This window comes from Eumetopias jubatus, unplaced genomic scaffold, assembly GCF_037043125.1.
Source record: "Eumetopias jubatus isolate StellerSeaLion01/CBP00866 unplaced genomic scaffold, mEumJub1_p1.0 scaffold_6, whole genome shotgun sequence".
Taxonomy (NCBI): Eukaryota; Metazoa; Chordata; class Mammalia; order Carnivora; family Otariidae; genus Eumetopias; species Eumetopias jubatus.
The window spans coordinates 32,073,973-32,097,997 of record NW_028274812.1 but is presented as its reverse complement, the minus strand read 5'-3'; the positions used below and the strand labels follow the sequence as shown (position 1 = coordinate 32,097,997).

The following is a 24,025-nucleotide window of genomic DNA, read 5'->3' as shown; positions in this document are numbered from 1 at the left end:
AACTATCCAAAATAAAAACAGACCAAGAAAATGAATTTTAAGTTAGTTGTGGGACAACTAGAAACAGCCTGATATACTGACAATTGGAGTCACAGTATGAGGGGAGTGACAGAAAAGCCTATAACTAACAGCTTAGGTAATGATGGAAGACTGAATACTTTCACCCTAAGGGAAGGAACAAACAAGGAATCCACTCTCGCCATTTCTATTCATCATTACAGTGGAAGTTTTACACAGTGCAATACAGATGAAGTTTTTATTTATTTATTTATTCATTATTTTTAAAGATTTTATTTATTTGAGAGAGAGAGTGAGAGAGAGAGAGAGCACGAGGCGGGGAGCAGAGGCAGATGAAGAAACAGACTCCCCCATTGAGTGGGGAGCCCAACGTACGGCTTGATCCCAGGACTCCAGGATCATGACCTGAGCCGAAGGCAGATGCTTAACTGACTGAGCCACCCAGGCGCCCCCAGATGAAATTTTTACAAAGAAAGAAGAAAACGCATCAGATCAGAAAGGAAGAAGTAAAACTGTCTGAAACGGCATGTAAAACTGTAAAACTGTTTCAGTAAAACTGAAACGGCATGATGATCCATGTAGAAAATCCAACTGAATCCTAACAATTCAGCTGGAACTAGTGGGTAAGTTTAGCATGTTTAAGGGACACAAGGTCCACATATACAAATCATTTGTACACATTGGTAACAAACAGAAAATGAAATTTGGACGTAAATGCCATCTCAAGTAGCATCAAAAATATTAGATACTTAGGAATAAATTTGACAAAATTGATAAGACCTCTGCACTAAAAACTAAAAACACTGCTCAGAGAAATCAAATAAGGAAATATTCGTGACCTAGAGTTAGGCAAAAATTTCTTAGTTACAATACCAAAAGCATAATCATAAAAAAATAGACTAGGATTTACCAAAATTAAGAACTTCTGTTATTCAGAAACACTGTTAAGTGAGAAAAGACAAACCACAGATAAAGAGAAAATATTTGCAAATCAAATATGTGGTAAACAAATTGTATCCAGGATATTAAAGCATACTCCATTCTTAATAATAAGAAAACAAACATAAAATTTCAAAAATGGACAAAAAAATATACGAATGGCAAATTAGCACATGGAAAAGGTATTCAACATCCTTGGTTATTAGGGAAATGCAAATTTAAACCACAATGAGATACAACTATTAGAATGGCCAGAATTGTAAGAGTGACTATTCCAAGTGATGGTGAGGATGTGGAGCACCTGAAACATTCATACCTTATTGCTGGGAATGTAAAATAGTGCAACACTTTGGGAAACAGTTTGACGGCTCTTAAAAATATTAAACATATTGCATACCATATGACCCAGTCCTTCCACTCTTAGGTACACATCCAAGAGAAAAGAAAACATATGTTCATGCAAAGAGTTGTATACAAATGTTCATACAGCTTTATTTGTCATAGTCCCCAAATGAAAACAACACAAATATCCATCTAGTGAATATGGATAAACCAGTTGTGCTATATCCATACAAAGGAATGCTATCCAGCAATAAAAAAATGAACCATTATGAAAAACTGTCTTGTAGCTAGGTTACAACTGTTTCTTGGGGCAAGAGTAATCGTGTGCCAGTTCCAAGGCCAGGCCTCAAATGGCCTTAAGGTTTCTATTTTCTCACTTGGAATCCTGCCACAACCATCTGAACAAACTCAATCTAGACTTCTGCAGAATATGATACATTCTATTAAGGAGACCCTGTTTCCCATCTGGGGCCTCCTAGATCAGCCTACAAATAGCTGACTCCCCACCATAGGAGAAAACCCAGCAACCCTTAATGTACATAACCCAAGCTGCTGACAGACTAAACAAGAACTCCGTTTGATCTATAAACTACAATAAGTGTGTATTTACTTAAAGCCTTTGAATTTTGGGGTAGTTTGGTGCACAGAACTAGTTAACTGATACAAAATGAATAAAAAATTCTGTTATATTCAGATAATGAAACTCTATAAAAAGATGAAAATGAACCCATTATTTTCTACACACAAAAGCATGGCTGACTCACACATCGTATTGAGCAAAAAAAGCCAGACACGAAAGAGTCTAAAGCTCATAAAGTTCAAAACAGGTAAAAATGGTCGAAGTCAGAATAGTGATTATGTCCAGAGAGAGGTTACCTGGAAGGGGTCTTGGGGCCACTTTTGGTGGACCAGTAGTGTTCCATTTCTTGATCCTAATTCTGATTCCATGAGTTAGTTCACCTTATGAAAATCCAATGAGCTGTACACTAGTGTTTGTGCATTTTTATGTATGTAATTCAATAAAAGGATTTTTTAAATTGAATTGGTTGAACAGCAAATTCACTGAAGAGGAAATGTAAATAAAAAGAGCATCAATCTCACTGGTAGTCTGAGAAAAACAAACTGAAACAATCATAAATATCAGTTTTCACCTATCAGTAGCCAGTAAATTTAAAAGACTGCAATACTCAGTCTTGACAGGGAATGAGGAAATATGCACACATTGCCAGTGTGTGAATTTTAGAAAGTAATCTGACAAATATATTAAAATTTGGAATGCCTGTAACCTTAACTCAATGCATTTAGGAATCTATCCTACAGAAATGAAACCACTAAGGATATACATAAAAGAATATTTATTTAAACATTGTTTACAGCAGCAAACAAATTAAGTCACCTTGAATGTGAATCAAATGTAAATGGCTGCAAAAGTTATGGTTTATACATATGAGGGGATTTCACTATGCAAATATTCAAATAAATGTGTTTATTATATTTTAACCTGCAACGATATGGGTGGTAACTTGAAAAAGCAAATTTCAAAGCAATATGTACAGTGATCCTCCTTTCGTTTAAAAAAAGAAGGGTGATTAATTCAATAAAATCCTATATAATTTTGTGTTTTCTTGCACATAAAGTTATAGAAGGACACAAATAAATGGTTACCTACAAACTGGAATTTGAAGAAAGGAGGACATCACCACTATTATACATTTCAGTGTTTTTCTTGCTGTAACAAGTATACGTTACATTAAAAATGAAACAAATACACATTATATAATACTTTTTAATTCCCAGTCTTTGTATAATAATAAAAAAGAACAAGTCACTTAATTAAATGCAGTTTTCAAATTTTATGTCAAGTCAGTGTAGGTAGACATAGATTTCATACAAAATTGATTTAAAAAGGAGAAAAAAATCTAAGTGTTCTCTCTCTCTTTTTTAAAAGATTTTATTTATTTATTTGACAGAGAGAGAGTGTGTGCACAAGCAGTGGGGAGGGGAAGAGGGAGAGGGAGAAGCAGGCTCCCCACTGATCAGGGAACCCCATGCTGGGCTCAATCCCAGGACCATGTGATCATGACTTGAGCTGAAGGCAGAGGCTTAACTGACTGAGCCACTCCGGTGCCCCCTAAATGTTCTCTTAAAAAACAGTGTACAGTACAAACTCCCTAAACTTTCAAACAATGAGGGATAAAAATTTAACATTGGTGATGTCTTTTCAGGATCATGAAAGGAGCACCTCATATCACATATGAATTTCATACGATTATTAATTCAAGCTGAAGAACAAATAGATCATTTCATTAAATATCTTTTAGCAACTTGGAATAAATACACTTTGAAATACTGTGACTGAACCAACAATCTGTTGGAAAATTTTATTTGTTATATGAGTGGAAAATATTACTCAGTACTGACATTTCCTGTTTATCATTAAAAAAAAAGAACTTAGTTCTCTAACCTAGCAAATTTAATTCAGTTGTAAATCTTACAACCTCTTGCAATAAGAGCTTGCCTTATAACAAATAAAATGTATCTGGCAGGCTCATTCTTAAAAGAACTAGGATTTATCTTGAAAGTGAATATAGAAATAAAAAGCAAAGATAGTAGAAATAGAGAAAGCCATGTTATAAAAAACTAACATACCGTATGAAATCCAGTTGGATATAAACAAATGTATTTCAAGGCTTTCCCTTTTTAATGCCTCAAGAAAGTCAATGAAATCAAAATGAGGGTCACACTTTCTCTAAATTCCTGGATAATTACATATTTTCCAAAGCTTTTAATAATTACAATATTGATGACCTAAATCTGAATCCTGGGAGTCTGCTTTTCCAAAGCTTAAAAATTATTTCATTATAGATTATTAAAAGATGATGCAGGATGCAAATCTTGGGTATATTTTTTTACTCTAAAATTGTTTTATGTTTCATATGTTGAAAAAGAAATGTAGCAATTTGGGATTTATGACCTAAATTTGAATTCCAGTTTCAATTAATTAACAGGATGAGAAAAGCAGAGTTTTCTCGATAGACTTTTCATTTTCTCCAAAGATGAAATAAAATGTTGCCCAAAGCAAACAGATATGTAGAGAGTCAGAGTAAACAAAAAGTGACAGTAGAAGGGCAGTATTTCTCATCCACCATGCTTCAGGTGCTTTATAAACATCTTCGGATAATTTTCCCAGCAATCTTGGATTGGATCCAAGGATCTCCATTTCACCAGTGAAGAAACTGAGATCCAGAGTTCTATTTAAACTACCCAAGATCATATAAGTGGTAAATGAGCCAGGATTTGAAACCAGCTCTAAGTGACCAGGAAAACAGAGACCTCCAAATTTAGACACATAAAAATTAAATGCATTGTGCAAATTCCCACCTCTAGACTAAGTGAATGATGTCTTTTTTTTTTTTAAGATTTTATTTATTTATTTATTTGACGGAGAGAGTGAGAGAGCATGTACAGTGGGGAGAGGGCACAGGAAGAGGGAGAAGCAGACACCCCGCTGAGCAGGGAGCCCTATGCGGGGATTGATCCCAGGACCCTCGTATCATGACCTGACCTGAAGGCAGACGCTTAACCGACTGAGCCACCCAGGCACCCCTAAATGACATCTTATAATACTACTCTGTGACATTAGGCAACACATCTATTTTTTCTGAGCCTCAGTTTCCCAATCTGCAAAATGGCATAAGTAAGAAGTAAAGCACAGTGTCCGTTACATAATGGGTAATCAACAAATAATTTGTTTTCTAAAATTCTATATATTTTTATTGATATATTTATTTATTTTAGAGAGAGAGCACACGCATGTTTGGGAGGGGCAGAGGGAGAGGGAAAGAGAATCTCAAGCAGACTCCAGGATTCAGATTTAGGTCATCAGTACTGTAATTATAAAAATTTTCCACTTTCTAAAATCATCTTTATAAATAAAATGGGGTATTTTTGCCATAATAGCTATTTTTTTAAGATTTTATTTACTTTTTTGACAGAGAGCACAAGCAGGGGGAATGACAGGTAAAGGGAGAGGGAGAAGCAGGCTCCCCACTGAGCATGGAGGCTGATGTGGGGCTCGATCTCATGACCCCGAGATCACAACCTGAGCTGAAATGACGGGTTGGCCGCTTAACTAACTGAGCCACCCAGGAGCCCCTAAAATTCAATATTTTTAAAGCACTTTCAGAGTAATTTTGAGAAGGTAGGAACTGCTCTTTCCATTTTACATATAGGTTGGTAGTGTTACCAAGATCATAAAAGGCAAGAGAAAAGCCACGGGGCATATCCAATAATAGGCCATACTACTGATGGTGATGAAACACCAGTGTTCAGTTTCCATCCAAAAAGAGTAATTTTGCCTTGAAGTCATGAAGTTAAAATAGCTATTATGGGGCACCTGGGTGGCTCAGTCGGTTAAGCATCTGCCTTTGGCTCAGGTCATGATCCCAGGGTCCTGGGATCAAGCCCCACATGGGGCTCCCTGCTCAGTGGGGAGCCTGCTTCTCCCTCTCCCTTTGCCTGCCAGTTACCTAACCGGTTGAGAAAGGCAGCTTATTTCACTAGACTTCATTTTCTGCAGAAGAAAATAAAATGTTTTCCAACGATAAAGGATAAAATGTAATGGTTGTGACCTCTTTTCAGGGCATATCACATCGCATATGAATTTCATGTGACTATTAATTCAAGCTGAAGAAGAAATAAATTATTCTGTAAAATGTCTTTTGGGGTGCTTTTAAGGCAATATTTTTTCAAATTTGGGCCATCAGTAAATTATCTCCAGAGATCTTTATTTGGCTCATGGTCCAATAAAATGAAAAACTAAATGATACAAACTTCTACGAAGAAACTCACACACATTAGATACCTTTCAACTACTAAGAACATGTAACTGACATTGACAAGGGGACAGACTTCCAACAAACTCAACAGTCAAATCACTCTCCAGTGACTACAGCTCTAAGGAAGACCCCCTAATTCCCACAAGAATTGAAAGGCCATCACTCTCTTCTGAAGAACAGCCTGCAGCTTTTCTTTAAAGAACTAAATAGTTACATGCATACCCTGCAGTTAAGAGGTAGCCTTGGTTTCTATTTTGGAGACTATGATGCAACTTGCCAGAGTTTTAACATTAAGTAAAACTGGTAAGTTCAATGTCTGGGGATAAGGCTACACAATGGTATCATTCAAGATAAAACCAGTGACCCCATTTAGGTACTAAAGGCCACAGACTGCAGTCCCTTTCAGCATTTCACACTAGGGGCTTTGGTACGATTAAGGCATTCTCTGATCAGAAAATGCAGTTACCCTGACAACAAGTAACTGCAGAGTTTCTGCATTCTAATCTGACACAACTATACAATGGATTTAAACTTTAGCCAGCAGCTGTGAGTTGGCTCTAGCACGTGCAGATGTTGGTTGAGGCATCAAGTGTTCTTTGCCACATGTGGGACCAGATGGAGCTTCCACACAGACAATTGTGTAATACTTGGGAACTCTAACACGGAAGCAAGTCTTACTTTTTAGTCAATGACTACTGCTCTCTGCAAACCTAGAATTCATGTTTTGAGGCTAAACTAGCAAAAGTGCTCATACACGTTTATTTTAAAAATACGCCGACTTCCCGGGGGTGAGGAAGGGGGAGGGAAATATACAAACGGGAAACTTATCAACAATGGGCAAGTTACTTAACTTCTCTGGGCTCTGGTTTCCTCCTCTGTAAAATGAGGATAATAATACTACCTACTTCCTAGGTTTTTTCTGACAATTGGGGATCCATGAAATGTACAGTGCTCTCAATAAGTGTTTTCTCATCATCTGATTTTCTTTTGGTGCTTAAGCACGTGAACAGAGACGTTGCATCCTAGTCACTCTCACCACACTTCCCTACCTCCCTAAGATCCATTTCGTTGTATTTTCCCCAAATTATTCTTTCCATACAGCAGGAGATGGTGCCCAAACCTTCACTCCTTTCTTTCCCCTATACTATATACTTTGACAGCAGCGTTCGCTGGCCAGTTTTAGGGTTTCTCTGTTATTCAGGGGTGCATCTCTTCTCTCCATCTGGACTGCGGGGGGTCCTTGGGGTGAAAGACTACATCTTATATCGCCTTATATCTGCTAAAAGACATAGTCTTGAGTGCTGTCCAAAGCAGGTGCTCATTAGACACTCATTGATTCTTCTTTGCAGTTGGAAGGGTAGTGCAAAGGGATGTATCCTGCTGGTTAAGATATATAGTGTATCAAGTGCACTGATTTCTGAAACATACCACCAAGGGCCTCTCCTATACTCTCAGGACTTCCTTAGGCAAGCTAAAAGCCGAGAGGCTATGGGTAGAATTTACATGATCACTAATTGTTATTTACTTGGTCTTGCCTTTACTTAATATTTAAAGTTCCACATACAACAATTCAGTGAGATTTCAGTGATAACAACATCTCTCTTTATTGGTAATGGAATGCATTTAGAGTCACCAAGGTTGCTCTTCAGTATATAGTTTCTAAACTGGGGCCATTACCTTATAAACATTAATGTATAGAGTTAACTTCAATGTATATATTTCACTAGGCCATAAATCTTTTCCCTTCATAGAAGAAAGTATCCCTTATATCTGAATTAGTTCATGTTGAAATTTATAATGAAAGTCAGCTGTGGTTCCAGGAAACAGCTGGTGTTTTTGCGTCTCTGCATCCATGAAGAAATATGCAATGCTTCAAGGAATGGCCTATCTCAAAACCATAAACTGCTTAAATCTTTTTCATGTGCAGACAACTAGCAGTGTATTTCGATAGTAGATGTGTGCTATGTGTTCAGCTTTTAGGATATTTGTTGAATAAAACAGTGTATTACTATAAAAATGGCTATTGATGCTACTTAACATGAAGAACATTTTAGTAGGTGCTGTAAAATAGAACCTAAATACAGTCTTTCTCAGTCTCCTGGGAAGTTTTAATAAATATGAAACAATGATTCCTAATCAAGGAGTTTGTATGAAGATCACTTTGGGGAACTCTTCCAAATGATAGCAACAACCACCCACCAACATAAGGGCCTGGGCTCCATTCCTAAAGATTCTATTCAGGTGATTCATCCTAGATTATGAATCAAGAAAAATATAATGACTCAATGAAGCAAGATTCAACCATAATGTTTTTGATATGTGAGAGTAATATTTTTCTTTATAAAATAATTATTAAACTTTTATGTGTAGAAACACATTCATTTTAAACACACCAAAAGAGGCTTGATAATTCAAAGAACACAACTACACAGTCTTTTATAACTTGATTAGGATTATCTAAAACTGACCTCTGATTTATGAGTTTTATAAACTTAAATAGTAGATATCTCATTTATTTAAAGTGAGATTCTACCACATAGGCAGTGCTTTCCTGCTCATTCCTAAAAGTCCCATTCATAAAAACTAGAGAAAAATTCATTGTTGCATCAAAAAGGAAACAATGGATGATCCTGTTTTGATAAGTGTGTAATTTTTTACATTGAAAACAGACACCAAACTAAAATTGGCATATATGTTCCTGTGGGAACACACATAAAAATTCTCTTTATTTCTTTTATAACTTTTTAGGACAACCTTTTATTACACTTTATTTTATAAATGTTATACATGTATCAAGTTTATAAATTTATTTTATGTTTCCAGTTTTGTTAATTCCAATATTTAATTAAAGTCCAGAATTTTAAGGGCTAAAGATCGCTTAGAACAACCTCTCAGTTACACAGGTTGATGGTCTTTGAATTGTGTTATTAACATGAACTAATCTCTTGAGACGCCCCGTACCTCAGCCGCATTAACATCCGCTGACCAATGGTTAGTGTGGGATCAGAACCCGTGCTCTCAGTCTGGCTCTTGGGCCATGCTGAGATGCCAGTACTTGTAGTTCTTTCTCCAACAACATAGCTCTTCTTGGCTTTAGGGAACTTTCCTCTGGGTGTTTTGCCATAAATTGAACTTCCAAATTTAAATGTTATTGTTTCTTCCCACAAGTCCCTTCTCATAGACCGTTACAGTGAAGGGGAATAAAATAGGTCATTACCATTATTTTCACTTCACTCCCAAGAGGACTGTAACTCAGCTTAAACAGAAGGTTATGATCTTGCTCCCAATGATCCTTACGCTACAAGATGTGTCCCATAAGATCAGTAGGCTACTCTCTTTTCAATGAAATTTTTTTCCAATTCCTTTCTCCCTAACATCATCTCAGAGATTTAACATTCTGTGCCTTTTTATAGCCATTTGCATAAACTTTCACCTAATTATTTTAACTCGTCTTATTTAAATGACTTCCCAAATCACAAGTGATACTTTCTATGTGTCATTTCCTGTTAATGAGTATTTCCAAAAATCAAGCGTGAAACAGCAGAGTTCTGTGTGCTCAAATGCCACACAACTAGGTCTAAGTCAGTTCCCAGGACCTTTGAACTGGTATCTCTGGAAGGTTCTGATGGAATTTGCTCTTGTAGCCTTTGGTCTCTGCACTGATCCTATAGGATTCAAAAGTAGCCTTGGCTCTGAGAAACTGACTCAACGGACCTGTGACTGGATATAAGCTATTAGACATCTCTCACCCAAATGATTTTTCATTGCAGCATATATCAGCTAGAAGGCTTGGGTTAGTAGAATTGTAGAGAGAAAGGTCCACTAATTTTGCTAGGAAGATCTGTGCTTGGTCTTGGCTCTGCATCACAGAATTTGTATAATAGTGTTAAGCAAGTTACTTATGCAGCTATGTCTCGGTGTGCTCGTCTGGAAAGTGGTGCTAATTCAACTTACCTTGTGGGAGGCTGTGAAAAATCTAACAAGAAAATGTATTTAAAATAGTAAAAAATAGATAAGTGTATTACCTGCATACCTCCCTACATTTAAGTAAAAGTCACTCTTATCTACATATTACCATATTTCTTCTTATACCTATTTTGCCATCAATACCTAGAATCCAACATAAATATCTTAGCACAGATTTAGTGCTTTCGATAAAAGTGTTGTTCATTAACTTATTTACCAATTTTTAATAGTCAATAATTATCAATTAAATGTGCTAATGCTTTTCAGTTTTGTTGTCCAACATTTTAGACTACTTTAGAAAAATGTACTAAATTTTTTGGGAGTAGAGTTGGGTGGTAGAAGAGCAACAAAGAAAAATAAATATCTTTTTCTGTCTGTTGAAAATGGTATTATTTAAGGTCACGGAATGGAAGGCTAATGGGTGACCTAAGAATGTGAAAGAAAATTTCCCAGCGGATAGTCACCAGCTGGCTTTTATCCTTACTTAGACAAGAACAGGAGGAAATTAGCTTAAATTTCATTTGGGTTAGAATAATGGAAGCTAAGCTATGAAATCTAATTCCCAGGGAATCTTTTCTTCAAAATAAAATAGAAACTGACTTCCTACCAAGGTTTCAGTGCAGCCCTGATAAGTATGAGAAAGTACTAGATGAAGTTTGAGTCGTCCATCTCTATAATCCCCATCAAGAGAGGAAAACGAGCAATTATGAGCCTTTTATGCAACAGGTGTTTTCACTTGTATTCATTTCATCTTCACTGGAAATTATTTTCCCTATTTTACAGGCGAAGATGTAAACTCTGCAAGTTAAGCTTGCTCAAGGTCATCAAGCTAATGAAAAGCAGAGTTAGAATACAACTCCTCCCTATCTCCAGAGTCTCTACTATGCACTGTACCAACCTGTAAGCTTTGCTCACACAATGGTACTCTTAATTTCTATCCTTATTTAAAACTGACATTATGTCCAAGATTTAGATTTATTTACTTATTTATTTACTTAGATTCATTTCATTTAGGTTATTTCCAAGATTTAGAGGTATCTGAAATCCAATGTAAATTGGAAATACAGCTAGTATTTATGAGCTGTCCAATATATGCCAAAGATAAAAGAACTCCATGAATATTATTTCATTTGATAATTGTAGTTATCATTTGAGACAAGTACTATTATCTCTATTTACAGATGGGAATCTAGGTTTCAAAATACATGCTAGGAGAGCCCAGGCCCATGGGCCTAAAGAAAGGGGCCTTTAAACTTCAAGGGAAGCAGTAGGGTCCTAAGCATTCTTAACCCAGCAAGCCTAGGAATGGTGAGAAGCAAGAGTATCCGCAATTTAGACCACAGGGCATCCAAACCCCAGCACATAGTTCTTTTAGGTTTAGCAAGTCATAGATATTTAGAAGTAAAAAGAGCCATTTGAAATCATCGGGTCCAATCCCTTTATCGTACAGACAAGGAATTTGAGGACCAGGGAGAGGTTAAGTACTTTCTCTAAGGTCAGAAAGCTAATTAGTGACAGAGTTAGCAATAAATCACTTCCATGAAAAGACATGCTTTCAAAGTGAATTCAATTACCTTGTATTCTCAAGTGGCTATTAAGAACACCCAAGTAGCTAGACAATCTCCAATGTTTCTGTCAAGTAGATGTAACTCAAGAAGATCTAGAAAGGAACTTTGCAACACTGACTCAGACAGCAATCTTTAAAATGTGCTAATTTGAGTCAACTCATTATTGTTAGGAGCAGAGTTCTACCCACTTTTTTCTGTACAAAGTTATAATTTCAGCCACAGTAAATGGCCAAGTATTTTCATCTCTTCTAGTGGATGAGAGATATATAAAATGTCAGATACACTGAAATATACATATATATAAAATTATTTTGGCATTTATAAACTTTGGATGACAAATTCCTAAAGAAGAGGATTCTTATGATTTTACAGCATAATTTTTCTAGAAGATAAAGAATTTTCCATTTTGTCAATGGGTGACAAGATGCACAGGTGCCAGGGGTAATGCATTGGTATTAAGAATTTAATAACCAAATATAGTGTTGCCAAGTATTTAAAAGGAATGGAAAGTATTTTCACAGAAGACATACTTTGAAAGTTAATTCCTTTCAACATACTAAATAGATATAGCTAAATATCCAAAGATTTGCCTTTAGGAGATATGGTTAAATTGGTAAAAAGACAAAGGGAAACATTGGTAAGCCAAAAAAGTTCAAGAGAGTTGGACGTAATTGGGTGAAAATACAACCATCAGTCAATAGTCAATAGAAAACACCTGGTAGTCTCCCATCTAATAAAGTGAAACTGAAGGTGAGCACATGAAAAAAGAATGAGAACTAGAGCATATTTGGAAACGCATCCTGAAGACAAACCAAAATGCTATTTCCATCAGGGAAGAAAAATCATCAATGAAAATATATTTTGAAATATCATGTCAGAGGAAAAAAGAAAGAAGATATACTGACAAAGAAGAGATCATTCTAATAGTTGTCCAGTCATGTAGTTTGACACTGAAAATTCTTACAATTTACTAAATTTAACCTAGAAGTCTTACACATTTTCAGAAATAGAAATCCTCTATCACACTTGACATTTCCGAATATGTTAATGCTAAAGTTTCCCTTGTGATGGTGTCCTCTAATTTAGAAGAAGGAGGAGGAGGAAGAGAAATAAACATAATAGGGAAGCTGACCAGCAATGTTTATTTAACATGGTACATAAACCCACATGTTCATGCCATATGTCTAGGACAGGAGAATCAATTTGTGAATGACTATTTCATGGCTATACAGTACTCTGGCTTTAAGAACATTTCATGGTCATTCAGTGTCAATTATTCTTAGATTTTCTTGTCCTAGGAAACATTCCCCCAAATTAAACCATTCAGATTTATGAATGGCACCAATGGAAAAGAACAGCAACATCTAATATCATGTCAAGAAAGATGTTCTGTTCAGTAGCAAGTATACGGCAGAGCATCTCCCTTCTGCATCTATTGATGAACAAAATGATGATAGTGTTTTGTTTATCTCAACTTTACATTTCTCTACAACAGAAAGTTTTCAAGGTGGCTTCCCTAAATGAAATGAGGGATAATCTGGGTTTTTGGAATTCTGACTGTTTAGAAAGGGTTGACTGGTTCGGGATCCCTCAGCAACCCAGAAACCAAACAAGATGATTGACAGATTAGCAATTGTGTATTGCTAGTGATCTACATAATTTTATTTAGTTACTTATTTAACAAACACTATGTGCCAGGCATTGTTCTAAATACGTATGTTAAATTCCTTTAATTCACTCACCTATTAGGTGAGAACTATTATGCCCATTTTCCAGATGAGAAAAGTGAGGCACAAGGAAGTAAATAATTTGCCAGAGGTCACACAAGAAATAAAGGTAATCCTCTCTTAACACTCAGCAATGGTCAACCTTTTAGCATGACGCTCTTTCCTTTTCTGGGTCTCCTCACTAAACAGCAGTTTTCAATGAAAAGTCATTCAGACAGCAACATGGAAAAAAAAAAAAAAGGCCTGATAATAATTGGGTTTGTTAAGAGTTTTCCATGTGTCAGATACTGTGCTAAGTGGTAATAAAAATTTTTTAATTGCTACATAACTTTCAGTCCAAATAATCCCATAAGGAAGGTACCATTAGAATTTAAATGATAAAATGGAGCTGTTGGTGACAAATAACCTTCCCATGGATAAATGACTAAAAATGGAATGAAAGCGTCCAGATCTTGCCCATCATAGCACAGAACCCACCTACGAGACCACGAAGCTTACTGCCACCCTATTAAAAAGGTGGGCCTTTAAGGCCAGATGGCTACAGGATGATGAGTCAGCCTGACTGTTTTTCTTTTTTCTCCTCTTTAACATAATAGGCCACCAACAATTATTTATTAAATCAAATAAGACAGATCATGTTTAAATGGAGGAGTTAGGAGTTCCGTTTATCAGTGAGAGAATTCTCTGGCAATAAAAGCTCCAAAAAAACCCCAAAAAAGCAAAAAACAAAAAAGACCCCAAAACCAGTGTGTTAAACCAGCTGATAAACCCAGCTTCTAGCAGAGCATATCCAGCTGTTACTATCAGGTGATTATGATATCACTATTGACTAAAGAGAGTAGAAAGAATCACTTCCTCCTGAAAATTTAAATTTAAGATAAAGTTACTTATTTCGCAAAGCTTAAATAGGGTCATATTCAAATAGGGCGCTATGGGCTGGACAGTGGGTCTCGAGAGTCACAGAGGTGGTCTCACATGAGAACAGTGGTTTTAATATAAATTACTAAGAGTTTTCTTTGTATAATCTCCATATCTGTCTTCTAGTGTGATATGCTGTCATCTGACAATACAAATATTTTCAAATCACAATTTTAAACATTTTTCACAAAAATCAAAACACAAATCAATAAGTTGGAATCACAAGTGAATTGAAACCACCAATAATTTTTATCACAATCCCATTACTCCTGCAGATGAAATTATTGACCCTTGTTCATTTATACTTTTAGAAATTACTTACCTTTGTTAGTTTATAATTTTACAAAATATTTACTTTATTTGATATTTTCGGTAGTAAATTATTTTTATCATTACATGATTAAAATTTAAATTAAAATGTAATTAACATTTTTAATTTTAGTCATTTACATTAAATATATTCATAAACAGCCACTGATGTATTTTATTTATCTGCTTAGTTTTATAGTTATTACAACTACGAAATGTATATTGGGCAGTACTATTAACATTTAAAGTACAAGTACACACTTTTCTTTGTTTGAAATAAGAGTCCAGACAACAAAGTTGATTTCTCACAATATTACTGTTATCAATATGTTCTTAAAACTAGCTGCAAATGACACATAATATAATACAATATAAGAGCAATGTTCTTTTTTCTGAGAAAATACTTTTTGTTTTTTGTATCAGAGAAGAACTGAGGCTTTTTGATCCAGTGATTTGTAGGACACAAAATAAGGAATAAGGACAAGTACCTAGCTCATGGCTTTTCAAAACACAGGAGTCTTTGTGGGGGTTTTTTTGTTGTTTTTTTATTTTTATTTTTTTTGAAAATAGAGCTACCCTATGACCCAGCAATTGCACTACTGGGGATTTACCCCAAAGATACAAATGTGGCGATCCGAAGGGGCACCTGCCCCCCAATGTTTATAGCAGCATGTCTACAATAGCCAAAACACAGGAGTCTTTGTCTTTGATTCTATGAAAAGAAGATATATTTTTCTTAAATTACTAGAAATCATCTCTGCTAAGGAAAAGAGGATGGAAATTAGGTAATTTCTTAAGGTAAGTTTTAGATTTATGAATTCTACGGTAGAAATGTATTAAAATTTTATTGTAAACTGGCATAAGCCACAAATTAAAACTTTTTAAAGACTCTCAAAACATATACAACCTGAATTATTTTTACAATCTTTATTTTTAAAAGTTTTATTTATTTATTTGAGAGAGAGAGAGAGAGAGCAAGTTGGGGGAGGGGCAGAGGGAGAGAAAGAATCCTCAAGTTGACTCTCTGCTGAGCAGGGAACCTGAGGCCGGGCTTGATCCCAGGAACCTGAGATCATGACCTGAGCCGAAATCAGTCGCTTAACCGACTGAGCCATCCAGGTGCCCCCATTTTTACAACCTAAATATTTTGAATTTATTTTCTACGTAAAGCTTTCTCTTCTCTGGTTTTTTTCCTTTTTAACATTTTAATTTTAAGTAATCTCTACACCCAACGTGGGGCTTGAACTCACAACCCAGAGATCAAGAGTCATATGCTCTACCGACTCAGCCAGCCAGGTACCCCTTCTCTTTTTGTATATTATCCTTAGGTTCATTTCTGAGTAACATGTTTCATAATACTTAACGTCTTTTAAAACATTTTAGGGTTTAACAACAAGCTCAGGAATCTATTCTATAAGTGGTATTCTTAAGTAATAATAGAATTTTAAATTCCAGCCACCAACCCTCTCCCTTGCAGCACCCAAATTTTGTATAACCACACCTCTCTCCCTCAAATCCCCTCTTGCTAGGAGTAAAGAACTTTCATCGTTTAATAGAACTCCAAATACTTAATACATGCCCACATATCTGACTACTACTATGATAAGCATGCAATGGAAAATTCTTAGATGGGATACCAAGTAAATGTCCTACATAGAGAGAACATATACTGACTCCCCTTAAGAGCAAATATTTTTTTCATTCAACTTACTTATTAGCATTAATTACAATGAAGAATAAAAATGCATTGATGTAAGTGGTTAAGGACATCATATCCTATCAATTAACATTTGCTGAAAAAGGAACCAGGGACCTATTTTGTGAAACATTTGCTTTCATTTCTGACCCTGTAGTTTTTTACATTTGTCCCTTAAGCTGAGTTCCCATTAAATTTACTATAAATGACACACAGTACTATATGACACATAGTATATATAAATACACCATTCTCTTTCCTGAGAAAGGCTTTTCACTGGCATAAGGGAAGGCCTTAGGCATGGTATTAAGGCACATGCAAGAAACAGAAAATAACATTGCACAGAGATTAGTGGCTCATTTGAAGTCTCATTGTTGGTAAGTCTTCTGATTACAGAAATACTCTACAAATATTTAGGACTACTTAATAATTCAATAAACATTCCCTCAAACTGTTCCTCTTGTCTGTGTAAGTAGTTATGAATCATGTGTGTAAATAAAAGGCAGCTCTGTGCCTCTGGACAAATATATTAGAGATTAACAAATTTAAGTCACTTTATAGAATGTACTCAGTGTTTCCATCTCTGCCAAAATGTTTTGAGGTTAGTAGGGACAGCGTTATGATGGACCACCTTTTACAGACGAAGAAGCCAGGGCATTACCCCAGAGCTACTCACCTGAGAGCACATAGTTAGTTCAAGAGACAACCTGTGAGTCGATCTATGTACTTCCTTCTGGATTCCAGTATCTACAAGTTTGCTCCTTTCTCACATCCACACTGCTTTGTTAAACAGTCTGGGGGCTGACAAAACGCTGATGACGTCGGTCTTCTGAATGTTTAGAGTATTTGTATGCATGATTGAATTCTATCTTATTCTTTCCTGTGTCTAGGATACTTTTCCTACATTCTTACTATAGGTTCTTTGAGCGCATGGATTATATATTCAGCCTCTGGAACTACCAAACAGTTTCTAGCACAGAACCAAGGACATGTAATTCCTTAAAAATACTTGTTCATTCACTAACTAGATGCAAAAGTTTTGGGACACTATTCCTGGTAGAGGTGGGAGGGAATTATAGGCCACAGGCAAACAGGGCTTCTTTCTTACCCAATTCTGAATTTTTTAATTCTGTGGGAATCCACTAATTTTCCTGTTTTCCTATTTTCAAAAAATCACTATAAAAATTTTTTTTTCACAACATCCAATATTTACAATGCAGCAGACATTTTCAAACAATAGGTGGTGGGGAATGTAATCTTCCTGTATATAATTTATTGATATGCAAATATATTATTTAAATGTCAACTCCAGCAATTCCAACTGTACAGTGTTGCCTAAGAAATAACTAGTGTTGGGGCGCCTGGGTGGCTCACTTGGTTAAGAGCCTGACTCTTGATTTTCACTCAGGTCATGATCTCAGGGTCAAGAGACTGAGCCCCCCCTCAGGCTCCCCATTGAGCATGGAGTCGGCTTGAGATTCTTTCCCCTCCCTTTCCCTCCCCCTCTGCTCCTCCCTGCCCCACACTGTGTGCACATGCACGCATTGTGTACTCTCTTTCTCTCTCTAAAATAAATAAAATCTTTTTTTAAAAAGGAAAAAGAAATAACTAGCAGTGTTCAAATGCATCCCAAAACTTTTACCTTAAAAAGTAAAATTAGGAGACAAAACCCAAAAATCCTAGCTATAATCCAAGATTTCTCTCTAAATTCAGTGACTCCTAAGATAGGGTGTGAGTCAGATAAGCCAGTTCTTTGTTCTTGAAATAACTTTCACATACTTGAAAATCATTTCTATTCTTTTAGTCATTTTCATTTTAATAACAATTTTTCCTCCATTCATACACATTAAATTTAGCCTGTGAGTGAGTCACATACCTTTATTACATGATGTTTTTCTTGGAACACAGGGATCTTAAACATTTGGCACCAATAGGTCGTACCTTTGTTTGGGATGGGGACCTGTCTTAATAAAAAGGGGAGGGGGACACAAAGTCACACTGTTAAACAGCATGTAAGTAATAACTCTCACATGCTTTCAAGAAACCCACCCTTCCAATCATAAAAACCTGAAAAAACTTACGTCCTGATTCACCAGGTCAAAGTATGGTATGGCTGTAGACAACACGTTGGTTTTCTCAGGATTCAAAAGCCGTAGACTTTTAGTGCCACGATTGGAGTCATGGTACTTGGGGCCAGCTTCGCCCACATCTTCATGATGGTAAGCCCAGATCACTCTCACAGTGCTCTCCTGGTGATCAGACAGGGGCATTATTATGTCTCATGAGAGCACCATCCTTACCACTGAGCTGAGTTTAAAGAACTCTACTGAAAGCCAGATAGAGACGTGAAGAAGAGAGAATAATGACATTTGGAGCCCTCAGTATGGTCTCTAGCATTAATTGCGTCAATTTGATTAAATCATTAAGTATCCAAATAGATGAGTTTCTTTTTGGAAGAGACGGTCTCTCTCAGCATGCAAGATTATGTCTTCCAAGAGAGAGCAAAGAGCAACGGACTCGGTGGTTATGCTTTCATGCACATGGCAGCAGTAAATCATCGTTGCACTAGGTCTGCAAACTAGCAACTCATAGTTACCAAGGAAATATTCTTGTTAAGATGCAAGGATTCTAGAAAATTAAAACCTGTTTTAATGCCATGCAACATTTTAGGGAAAAAAAAATAAACAGAATGAAAATTAAGATGACTTTCCGGGTCGGCACCTTTTCGTTCATAGTAGATTTTTCCCAGGCATTAGCCCTGTGACGTGTATGAATTGACGGAAAGTGCAAACACAGGAGGAATTTCTGATTTGGGGTTTATTATCCTAGAATCTAGCTTCAGTCATTTATGAATCCTGGGAATTTCCAAGGGACTAGGGTATCCCAATGAGGGAAAGTACTGTCAGGTGAAATTGGTTTCCATTTAGCAAGCAAGAGAGATTGCCCAAGGGACGCTGGGGCAGGGGGAGGGCTTGCTGAGTTATAAAGAAGTTGTTCAGTCCTCCCACAGATCCAGGTGTCTGCCAGATCTTTGTAAAAAGAACTTTGAAAATAAATAATAAAGCACAAGCTATTTATTTTAAAAGCTATATTCTTTCTTAATAAGTCAAATGACTATAATTATTTTTCCACTTAAAGTATAATTGCACTGTATATTACATAAAAAGTGATCCATGTCTTTGCATGTGTTTTTTTCTTCTTCTACTCTTTATGCTGAATGTTAATCAAAAGTGCTTCAGATTTTTACATTCCCATTTTTAAAGCTTTGATTTATCAAATAAAAAAGATAATTTGATTGATCTATACAAAATAAAATCGATCCAAGAAATTCAAGGAAACTTCCCAAGTACCACATGAATTATATACTGTCTAAATATTTAATTTGCATATGCATAAAGATATTAATGTTTGCATGAAGTCTGAAATAAGAAATCTTGTATAACATGTCAGTAGGCAATTTTAATCAATCTACTATTCATCTCAATTTTAGAAATTTACAAAAATGAACCAGTCACAAATCAGATGAATTATACCCTGATATTCAGTATCATCATTCCTTCTTGTGTAATACATTTTTTCCAACCTTTATGTACTGTGTATTCTCAAACTTTATACAGAAAAAGCTAGAAATCTTACAGATAAAATCATACTCATTTTAAATGGCCCTTGAAAACATGAGAGTCACACAAAAATTGCCTTTCTTGAAATATATAGTCTTAGATTTTTGTGGCTTCTAAAAAGATTCCAAAGATATCCTAAAACAGACTGTGTGACTTTGTTTTCAAAGGTAAATATTTGTTCCTCTAATTCTACAAAGTGTTTCACAACCGTAAATGTACAATATATTCGTGCATGTATTCTCTCATCGGCTCCTTACCGTTATACTCTTGTCATTTATGTCACATGTATGCAGTTCTCTGGTAAATTCAACTACTGTGTGGGTACTATTTTCCATGGCATATTCCAGGTGGTAGTCTTGCTGAGCATCTTTTTTCAACTCTCTATTTGCATTTGTAAAATAATCCTGTGGAAAATATGGAAAAGAAAAATTAGGACATCCCAGATTCAGAGATTAGGAATATTTATAGGACCTTAAAAAACTGATTCTGGGTTTGCTTTTTACAAAATTCTGCATCTATAATCATTTTTAAAGTCCTGGGAATTTTCAAGAAGTTGGAGTATCCCAACTAGGAAATCAGTTCTCTATGAAAGTGGTCCGTATTTGAACTTCTGGCCATTCGGGAAAATGTGATATGGATTTACAATTACCACATGGTAGAGAAGATAATTCTACATCTAGAATATATTGCAGGTTACATGGGAATGCCAAAGAGGAGTAAGGATTCTAAGAGGGAATGAGCGCTTCCAGTTGAAATGATCAAAGAAAACTTCCTGGAGGAGATAGAGTCAGGAGTCTTGAAGAGAATAAGTATTTCAGTGGAGTTAAGTATCAAAGGGTGGAGATAGTAGAGAGGATTTCTCAATATCATAGAGCATTGAAAGAGATGGAATAAACAGACATTCAAGATCACCTAGTACTTTTCCTCCATTATACAAATGAAAAGAGGAACTTCCACACTGTGAAATGGCTGGCTCCAAAGTGAATTGACTAGTTCATGACAGATAGAACCAACCCAAGGTAAGCACTTTTTCCACTGTTAACCCCGAAGTTATGGGTCATTTCAGCATGTGTTTTAGTAGCAAATGCTTATTAAAATGAAATGCAATGGAAAAGTATGGAAATAAATGAAACTCGAATTACAAGATACTGAAAAACAGGGGAAATTTTGTTTTATGGATCAGATATGATTTTTGTGCTAAACTTGATCAGTGGTATACAGATCACTTCTGGGAGGCAGACAAACGTAATGGAGAGGTCATGGGCTTTGAAATCAAAATGGCGAGGACCTGACCCCTAGCTCTACCCCTAAATAGCCTTGGAGAATTGTTGAAGTCAGACTCTGTGAACTTTTGTTCTAACATTAGTAAAATGGGGTTAATACATACCTATTTTATGGATTTTGAAAGATAAAGAAATGAAACAGTATATGGGGAGAAATTGCCTATAATGGTTATTGCCAATTTAAGGCTAATTTCCTTTCCCCTTTTAGAATGTAGTTTAGTTTTTATCCAAAATATTTCCCTAGACCACATGCCATTTACTTGCTATATTTTACCATTTGCCTACTATACTACCACTTGGCCCTTACTAATATATTACTATATTATAAAACTCATGGTGCTAATTTTCATCACTTATAGAAGACACAAAATTTGCCTTAATTGTACTGGCCTTTCTGTACATGATGATATTTTATTTTTAAAAAGCCACAAATGGCTGATTTAGAAAATGCATGCTGAAACATAATTACAATTATTTTTACTAACATCAAAATTACATAATATTACATAATTTTCATTCTGTTTATTATTTTTCCCTAAAATTACATTTGAGGAAATGATTGCCATGCTTGGTGAGGAAATGATTGCCATGCTTGGCAAAATACATACATACATACATACTTACATACATACATAAAGTATACCAGGAAAAAACTTAAATTGTAAATGTCACACTCAAATGGACGGCATTTGGCATTTTTATGCCTAGTATCTTTTTAAGGTAGCTATCAAGTATGTGTAAATTTGACCTTCAGATATTTGCTCAGACCCGTTATTGGTGATGCACAGAGTCTAACTAATCTTTTTTCACCCTGGTGACAACTACAACTCACTGAGTACGTCCCATGCACCAGGCCCAGTTCAAGCATGTATTAATATATGCATTAACTCATTTCCACCTTCACATCAGGTCTATGAGACAAAACTGTTTTCCTATTTCACAGGCAAAGACACTAAAGCATAAGAAGGTTAAGCATCTTGGATGTCTGGGTGGCTCAGTTGGTTAAGCGCCTGCTGAATGCTCAGGTCATGATCCTGGGGTCCTAGGATCTAGTCCCATATGGTTCTAGGATCAAGTCCTGAATCAGGCTCCCTGCTCAGCAGGGACTCTGCTTCTACCTCTGCTTCTTTTCCCGCTTATGCTCTCTCTTTCTCTCTCTCTCAAAAATAAATTAATTTATTAAAAATCTTTTAAAAAACAAGGTTAAGCATCTTGTCTAGGATCACACAGCTGGTAAGCAGAAAAGCCAGTGTTTAAAACCAGACAGTCTGACTCAAGTCTGTATCCTTCTCCACTGTTATCCACCATAGTGGCTACTGCAGGAAAAGTATGAGTTAGTTTATATTTTTCTGTCTACTGAAAATATCTACATTAAGGTTTGTTGTTTTGTTTTGTTTGTTTATTTGTTTGTTTGGTTTGTTTTTTACATAAAACATTACATTTTCTACCACTAAAGTTGGGGGCTGTCAAAAAATTTATTCTGAGAACTGGTTGTAACAGTGAAAATAATTCAAATGAAATATTCCTGTCATATTGTGATTTTCCCACTTTTGATCACACAGATTTTCAACACGTAGATGAAATAATAATGTCTATAGACAGCAAGGGATTCGGATAAACTGTGCCTCTATACTGAGTTCACATTTCATTACACAATTCAAGCAATCACAGTTTTTACAAACCAAAAGAATACAACACAAAATGCAATCAGTTTGAAGAGTAGACTAATTATCCTGGTCTTGCAAATATGTTTTCAAACCTGTTAGTCCTACAGAATATCCAGCTGGCCCGCCAACTTTCCATTCCTTCTATTTCCACTCACCAATAACAATTTCTTTCAGCTATTCCACCTTTTTCTGGCTTTTCAGATAACTTAGCTATGAGAAAATGGGAGAAACTTCACTCAGGTCTCCCTGAAGTAAGCATGTCTTGAGCACGTCTACCCTACGTAAATGGCTGAGTGTTCAATATTGTGAAAAGAGAGCTGCCAGTTAAGTCAAAGCTCAACACTCCTGGCAAAATAGGCTGATATCTTCAAACGTATTAAGGAAAACATGAATGGATTTTATTATGATTGAAATGTGAAATGTCCTATGCACCACCGTAATTCCATTATATTTTCTCCACATTTTCCAGTTCTTAAGGCCTATTTTGATACATGTCTTCAGATTTGAGCCATCCTACTATCAACATAGTATTATCAGTTACATGTTTACTTGAGCTGGCCCTTCCTAATGCTTAGAAATCCACATGTTAATCTCTTACTACTTTCTCAGGAGGCCTCCCGAGACAAATATTCTAACCTTCTCTATTTAAGATGCCAACATTTCCCCCACCCTCAGCTTATGATCATGCATCTCACTTTAAGAGAATTTCAGTTAGGATACATGACAGCTCACATCTTGCCTTCTGTCTATCCCAAATAATATTAACTTTTTGGACTCATAAAAAATACTAATCTAAAAGAAAGCAGAAGAGAAGAGAAATGTAAAACAAAGAGCAGATGGGACAAGTAGAAACCAAATAGATGTAAATGAAATAAAAGGGAAATATTACATTAGGCCCTACAGACATTAAAAGGTTAATAATATTATGCACACCTAGACATAAGAAACTTAGATAATTTAGATGAGAAACAGGCAAAGTTTGAAAGACACAAACCAGCAAAATTTATTAATGAAAACAGATACTCTGAATAGCCCTATAGTCTACTCATGGGTAAAAACCTTCCTACAAAGAAAATTCTAAGCCAAGTTGCTTTCACTTGGAATTTTACCAACTATTTAAGGAAGAGGTAATAT

The 24,025-nt window shown here is 35.7% G+C and overlaps 1 protein-coding gene across 1 annotated transcript in view; it reads right to left on the bottom strand.

The window, feature by feature from the left end:
- Positions 1–24,025, bottom strand: part of MOXD1 (monooxygenase DBH like 1) — an 84,749-nt gene that overhangs the window by 43,486 nt on the left and 17,238 nt on the right. The window contains exons 2-4 of the mRNA XM_028125370.2: positions 20,199–20,345; positions 18,403–18,570; positions 18,198–18,281 (exon numbers count right to left, since the gene is read on the bottom strand). Of these exons, the coding sequence (XP_027981171.2) occupies positions 18,198–18,281; positions 18,403–18,570; positions 20,199–20,345 (399 nt within the window). The remainder of the gene's footprint in view (positions 1–18,197; positions 18,282–18,402; positions 18,571–20,198; positions 20,346–24,025) is intronic.